The following is a 7,109-nucleotide window of genomic DNA, read 5'->3' as shown; positions in this document are numbered from 1 at the left end:
GAGGCTCACGGAGCCGTTTATCCCTCCGCCCTTCAATTAACCCCACATGTGTTTATCGGTCAGGTTGGCACAATAAACTAACTCAAGACCCAAAGTGCACCTGTAAACAATTGGACATCCCCTTACAGAAGGGTCTCGGGGAGGAGACAAGCCAGTCAGGGTGCAGTGTAGCACCGATGAAACATACAACTTTCCTCTAGTTCTTTAATGTTTCCTCCCCCACTATCATGATCCCAATTCTACCTTACAAATTCAGCTAGACCAAAGCATGTACACAGATACAGATAAGAGCTGGACACACAGGGAATCCAGGACAGATAAACCCCTCAGGACCAATAATGAGAGTATCGGTACCAGGAAGGGAAGAAGGTGGGGGGAGAAAGGGGAAACCGATCACAATGATCTACATATAACCCCCTCCCTGGGGTGCGGACAACAGAAAAGTGGGTAAAGGGACATCGCAGTCAGTGTAAGACATGAAATAGTAATAATTTATAAGTTATCAAGGGTTCGTGAGGAAGGGCAAGGGAGGGAGGGGAAAATATGAGGAGCTGATATTATGAGGGGGAAATATGAGGGCTCAAGTAGAAAGAAAATGTTTTGAAAATGATTGTGGCAATAAATGTACAAATGTGCTTGACACAATGGATGGATGGATGTACTAAGAGCTGTATGAGCCCCCAATAAAATGATTTTTTTTAAAAAGAGCTATGTTGGCATGAGTGTTTCTTTAACTATCCATTAACTATCTGTTGGCATTTCTAATAAGCCTTAGAGATTAGTCAGTAGCCAGGTTCTAACATCAAGGAGTTTCAGTGGTGTAGTAGGTGATGCTCTGACCAGCTAACCACAAAGTCAGCGGTTCCAACCCACCAGCTGCTCCTGGACAGATTTAAAAGAGCTGGAAAAATCAAAGGAGTCTTTGTGGCTATGAGTTGGAATGGAACAGACTTGAAGGCAGTGAGGTTGGGTTGGGTTTAACCTCCAGGTGGGTGTGTTCCACAAGAAGACCTGTGACTCAGTCCCTGCCCCTGGGCATTTGGCAGGTTCTTTGATTGCTCTGCCACCTCAACCCTCAGTTGGCTTCTCTGTACTGCAACATGCTCAGCCCTCCACAAGGGGAAAGCTGGGCTCTGCCTGGCCCTGCCCTCATGTGCAAAGTGAACTGGGCTTGCATGCCAGCCTCTCTCCTGACTGGATTCCTTTCTTCCCCGCTCTCCGTCAGCAACCTCCTTGTCTCCTGTTAAACCCAGGAAAGGGAAAGGACTTGTAGTAGCACACAACATCACATCACTACAAAGCTACTTCAGGCCTCTCTGGCCAAACAGGAAGGGGGCCTGGCCTCCAGGGAGGATGTGATAAGAGGTCAGCTATCTCTCAGGACTCAAGAGAACCTCCTAGTAGAAAGGCCAGGTGGATTAGGAGGAGTTTGGTTCAATTCCAGGAGAGGGGAAGGCTATGGGGTTAGGAGGAGAGGCCTGAGAGTCACATCTGTCAGGTGTTGGGTGGGTGTTGTGTCCCCCCAAAAAATATGTGTTGTAAATCCTATGCCCTATACATGTGGTTAGGAGCCCTGGTGGAACAGTGATTACGCAGTGTGCTGCTAACTGCAAGGCCAGCAGTTCAAAACCATGAGCTGCTCCCAGCTGAGGTTGCATTGACTGCGCTTTTTGCATATTTGTGTGCCTTTTGGTGGTGATTTCAGTGTTTAAAACAGCCGCCAAACAGAATGCTAAAGCATCAGCTACAGTTCCATCGTGCAGAAATGCAAGGTGTACTTTGTAGAAACATGTGTGTGCCAGATAAGCTTTGCTCAGGCTTGCCCGGCCGTGCTCCTGGCTGGGAGTTCCATGTGGGCCCACCAGCAACTGATGCCAAAGGGATCTGGAAACACAACTGTATGGATCAACTGATGGAAATGCTGTGACTGGAGCCTCACAGGAGCCTAGCTCTGTATTCCCCGAAGAGCAACAACTCAGTATTTGATAATTAAGTGTCTGCAGTAACTTTATAATGAAAAATGAGGGTTTGTGGTATTGCTACCTGTTAAATACTTTCCCATCAAGTACATATGTGCTTGTATGAGGGCAATTTGGCAATATTAATATCAATACTAATCAAATCTTAAAATAAGACCTAGAGCTATTCATAGGCTATTTTTTTCTTTTTATTTTCCTCCTATGTCTATCTATAGAAGATAGGCAAGATAAACAATCTCAAGGAGAAAACAACAGACCAACGGTTCCAGGGGTACAGGGGCAGGGGCGGGGGATGGAGGGGGAAGCCAACAAACCCAGAAACAAGGGAACAAGTGATCTGAAATCAATGGCGAGGAGGTCACAGAATGCCTTGTGGGGTTGTATCAAGTGCAATACAGCCGAGAGAAAGTATCAGAAGCTAATGAAGGTCAAACATGATAGTGGGAGAGAAGGAAAGTAAAAAGAAACTGAGGAAAGAACAAGGAGGCAAAAGACATTTACAGAGGTATAACATAGGCATGTACATATGTAACTATGTTAATATACAACAATAGGGATATAGATCTATGTTCACCTATTTATAGGTTAAGTATTGAGATAGCAGGCAGACTTTGGACCTCTACTCAAGTCCTCCCTCAATGCAAGAACACTTTGTTCTAATGACCTGGCATTCTGTGATCACCTTCCTGACAGGATCACTGAAGTCAAAATGGGTGCATAAACCAATGTTGTGAAGTAAGCTGATGGTGCCGGCTATCAAAAGATATAGTGTCTGGGGTCTAAACAAGCGGCCATCTAGCAGGGAAGCAACAAAGTCCACATGGAAGAAGCACACCAGCCTGTGGGATCACGAGGTGTCAACAGGGTCACATATCAGGCATCAGAAGACCCCAAACAATTATACTGATACAAGGGAGGGGGGTCGGAGTGAAGACCCAAAGTCCACCTGTAGACAACTGGACATCCCCTCACAGAGGGTCACAAGGAAGGGACGATTCAGCCAGGGTGCAGTATAGCACTGACGAAACACACAACATTCCTCTAGTTCTTTAATGCTTCTTCCTCCTCACTAGCATGACCCAGTTCTACCTAACAAATCTGGCTAGAACTAGTACAGATAAGAGCTCTGGACCCCGGGATCCGGGACAGATAAAGCCCTCAGGAACAGCAATGGGAATAAGGATACCAGGAGGATAGGGAGGAAGGTGGGGGAAGATGGGGAAGAAATGGGGAACTGACTACAATGACACACAACATCCCGCCCTCGATCCCCAGGGGAACGAACAAAACACGGATGAAGGGAGACAGCGGTGGGTGTAAGATATGAAAATAATAATAATTTATCAGTGGTCCATGAGAGTGGGAGGGTGGGGAAGGGAGGGATAAGAGGAGCTGATAACAAGGGCTCAATCAGAAAGAAAATATTTTGAAAACGATGAAGGCAACATATATACAAATGTGCTTGATACAATTGATGTATGGATTGTTATAAAAGCGGTAAGAGCCCCCAATGAAATGATTTATTAAAATTAAAATAATAAAAAATGTAACCCCCAAACTTAAAATATGCAAAATCGCAACCTTGTCATTTCAGTGTTGGAAAACATCCTACAGCTACACTCACATGTGTACCCTGTAAAAGGTATGTATGTCCAAGGGTGTGCGTCATGCTACTGTGCAAAACCGAAGAATGCTGGTGCAGCCTAGGCACCTACCAACAGGGGATGAGCCTCTGTCCAAGATTTGCAGGGTGCTGCGTGCCGACCTGAAGTACCACCAAGATCTAATGCTAAGCCACGCCCAGTGCCATGGAGTAATTGCAGCTCATGGCTGCTCTAGAGGACTGATAGACTGCTCCCGCGGGTCTTCGAGGCTGTACGTCTTTACAGGTCCTCACGTTTCTCCAGAGGGGCGGCTGCTGGCTGTGAGGGCTGACCCTGCAGTCAGCAGCCCAACACACCATCCACCATGACAGCAAGACTCCGGAGAGCTGCGAGACGAGGTGAAGGCAAAAAGAAGCTCCACGGCGCGTGCACCTCTTTGTATTAAAAATGGCTGCAAATATACACCTGTGTGTATTCAACTAGTAATCTACAGGTGGGCGGTTCTAACGCATGCACGGGGAGGCCCCGCAGAGACGAGACCTGCTCCCAGGATAACAGCCGAGAAAACCCCACGGGGACGTTCCCCTCGGTGGCACGTGGGGTCTGCATGGGTCAGAATCGCCTTGCCCACCGAGGATTTGGTCTTTGTGCGTGGAAAATTGCCAGAAAGACAAGCAATTGTTAACAGTGGTTACTTCTTGGGACATAAAATGGAAAACTTTTCACTTTGGGGGTGGGGGGTGTTATAGCTTTTTATTGATCGACGTGTGGAATATCTGAATAGATAAGCACCGTGTAAAACGCACAGAAGGTGTGATCATCGAGCCTCCGTTCAGCACCTTCTCCCGGGCCACTCGGCTCCTCCCCGGGAGGGAGGCCTCCAGGACAGGGTCCAGTGTGGGAGACGAGGGAGACGCCTGCCTGTCCCTGGGGTGAAAGTGCCCCTCGAGAGCTGACCGGCGCTCTACTCACAGTTGAGGACGATCTGCGCGGCGCGGTAGAGCTGCAGGCTGCGCAGCAGGTCCACGAGCTGCCGCACGGTCGCCTGCCGCATGGCCCACCACCACAGCAGCTCCCGCGTGATGCTGACGCCCTGCACCCGCTCCATGGCCTTGATCTTCCGCAGCTGCGTCAGGTCCGTGATCACGTAGGAGGCTGCAGGGGACGGGGAAACGCTCAGCTCAGGGGTGCGAGGCAACCCCTGCCCCTCCACCCCTGCCGGCTTCCCACGCGGGGTCCACGGGCAGCCCGCGTGACAGCGCCGGTCCCATTCCGTACCCTTGGGGACCAGGCCGTCAGCACCGCTCAACTAAGGCGCCTCGCAAGGCTCGGAGGGTGGGGGGGCCTTGAGGTTTAGCTCCTAGGACAGGTCATTTCCCCGGGGTGAGCCTCAGTTTCTCCACTGTAGCACGGGGACAGCAGCTGGCCTGCCTCCCTTCTAGAATGGAACAGTAGGCAGCGAGTTCACTGCGTCCATTCCCGAGAATCCGCCCCGCCTGCGGTACACAGCAGGGAGGGAATCCGCCCCGCCTGCGGTACACAGCAGGGAGGGGAACGCGCATGAATCCCCGGGACAGGACACCGTGAGGAGAACGCGGATGAATCCCCGGGACAGGACACCGTGAGGGGAACGCGGATGAATCCCAGGTGGAGGACAATCCCCGGGACAGGACACCGTGAGGGGAACGCGGATGAATCCGCGGGACAGGACACCGTGAGGGGAACGCGGATGAACCCCTGATGCGAGAACAGTGAGAGGGCGGTGGATGAATCCCCGATAAAGGCCCGAGGTTCATCAACAGCACTGTCTCCTCGGTCGGGAGATGCGCTATTTGGACATGGCCTCTGCCTGTCAGTGGAGGCCTGCGTGTTGCTAAGATGCGAAACAGGTTTCGGTGGAGACTCCAGGCTACAAAGGACTAGGAAGAAAAATCAGCCATTGAGAACCCTATTGACGGCTCAATAGGGTCCAATCATGGGCTGGTGCGGGATCGTGCAGCATTGCATATGGTACACTGGTCATGGGGCCGCCACTAGTCGAGGGCTAACCCAGAAGCAGTTAACAACGAAAGCCTGGCACAGGGGGTGGCAGGGCTGTGACTAGGGGAGGATGAGTTGTTTGTTTGTTTGTTAGGGTGCAGATTTTGAGGGAGCACCTGCTTACAGAACTGATCTGGGATGTGCTTGCCCCTGTGAGAAAGGGCTGCCTCCAGTTTTGTGCCCCTGGTGCCTCACTAGCTCCATAGTGAAGTGTCCCTGCTAGTCCCCAGTGGGTGAGATGCAGTTAGGCAGCTAAGGTGGCCCTTCTCTGATGTGTTGTAAATTCCAGCCTCTACACGGGCGATGTCAATCTGGTTTTGAAGGGAGTTGTCTGAAGCGGGATTAGGGTGGGGTACACCGTGAGTCCTCACCTTACTGGAGGGCACGTCTCAAGTCACCACCCTTTGCTTCTTGGGGAGTGCAGTGCACAGAAGGCAAAAGCCACGCGTCCATCAAAGCTATCTTTACGACCTCCTCTTCCCGCCTCAAATGCACAGAAGCAGAACCTGCTTGGACTTCTGGACATTGGCTTCTGGCTCAGGCTCTTTGGTCTGGCGTGCCTATGCCTGATCTTTGGATCTTGGGACTTGAGTTGCCACCTATGGCCTGCACTGATGTCACCAGCTTCCTCAGTCTGGTGGATGAGAAGGTGCCTCCAGACAGGTGTCGAGTTATTTGTTCATTCATTCATTCTACATATACTACAGGGCACCCACAGTGTGCCAGGCCTGTGACACCTCTCTCTGGTGATGCCCTGGGCAGTAAACCAAAACCCCAAGGAGGTTCGTTTGGGGAAGACAAGCTGTTACGGATCGACTTGTGTCCTCCAAGAAGGTATGGGAACCCTGACCCCCATGCCACCAGCTGATCTGCAGGAGAGAGAGGAGATGGACAGTCTCAAGAACCTTCAGGAGCAGTTCTACTTCTGGTGTGTTTTTGCTGAGCATATTCTGAATAACAAACATATGAGTAAGATTTAGAAAAACAGAAACCTGCTCGAGAGCTAAGCCGAGAGCTGTCCTACAGAGGCTTCCCCGAGAGCCGGTGCCTTCAATTCATACTTCCACTCCCTCAGATGGTGGGGAAGTACATGTCTGCTCGCTACAGCCACACCTGGTGGCCTATCTGTCACAGCCAAGCATAAGACACAAGCAGAGGTGGCCGGAGGGGGCAGGGTAGGCATGAGACTAAATGAACAAACTAGGCCATGGTGGCCCGGAGCGCCAGGCCACGACATCTGGGCTTGGGGACCTTGGAGGTCTTAGGCAGCGGTGAGAGCACCCATATCCCTTCTGTGTGGGCTGGATTAGGAGAGGTGACAGGCCCCAGCTGCCTGAAGAGGTGACGAGTTAGAGATGGAAAGTTCCTGCGCTGTAATTTGAGTCACTGGAAACCCCAGGCCAGATTCCTGGTCAGTGGGAAGTGACATCAGCAGTGTCAGGGCTGCCTCAGGCTGTGGAAAGAGCAGACCTAAGGGAAGAGGAAG

General features: G+C 51.1%; 1 protein-coding gene across 2 annotated transcripts in view; it reads right to left on the bottom strand.

Annotated features, from left to right (window-relative positions):
* IRAK2 (interleukin 1 receptor associated kinase 2) overlaps positions 1 to 7,109 on the bottom strand; it is a 63,222-nt gene that overhangs the window by 50,598 nt on the left and 5,515 nt on the right. Inside the window, exons 1-2 of one of the 2 annotated variants that reach the window (XM_045290159.1) lie at positions 4,862 to 4,944; positions 4,556 to 4,738 (exon numbers count right to left, since the gene is read on the bottom strand). In XM_045290159.1, coding sequence (XP_045146094.1) covers positions 4,556 to 4,691 — 136 coding nt within the window. In that variant the 5' untranslated portion in view covers positions 4,692 to 4,738; positions 4,862 to 4,944. Of the gene's footprint in view, positions 1 to 4,555; positions 4,739 to 4,861; positions 4,945 to 7,109 lie in introns of those variants that run through there. The other variant, XM_004702244.2, reaches the window with a different exon arrangement.

Source organism: Echinops telfairi, unplaced genomic scaffold (genome assembly GCF_000313985.2).
Source record: "Echinops telfairi isolate 266 unplaced genomic scaffold, ASM31398v2 ScPeMD7_31;HRSCAF=116, whole genome shotgun sequence".
Classification (NCBI taxonomy): domain Eukaryota; kingdom Metazoa; phylum Chordata; class Mammalia; order Afrosoricida; family Tenrecidae; genus Echinops; species Echinops telfairi.
The sequence above is the reverse complement of the archived record's forward strand: the minus strand, read 5'-3'. Positions and strand labels throughout refer to the sequence as shown.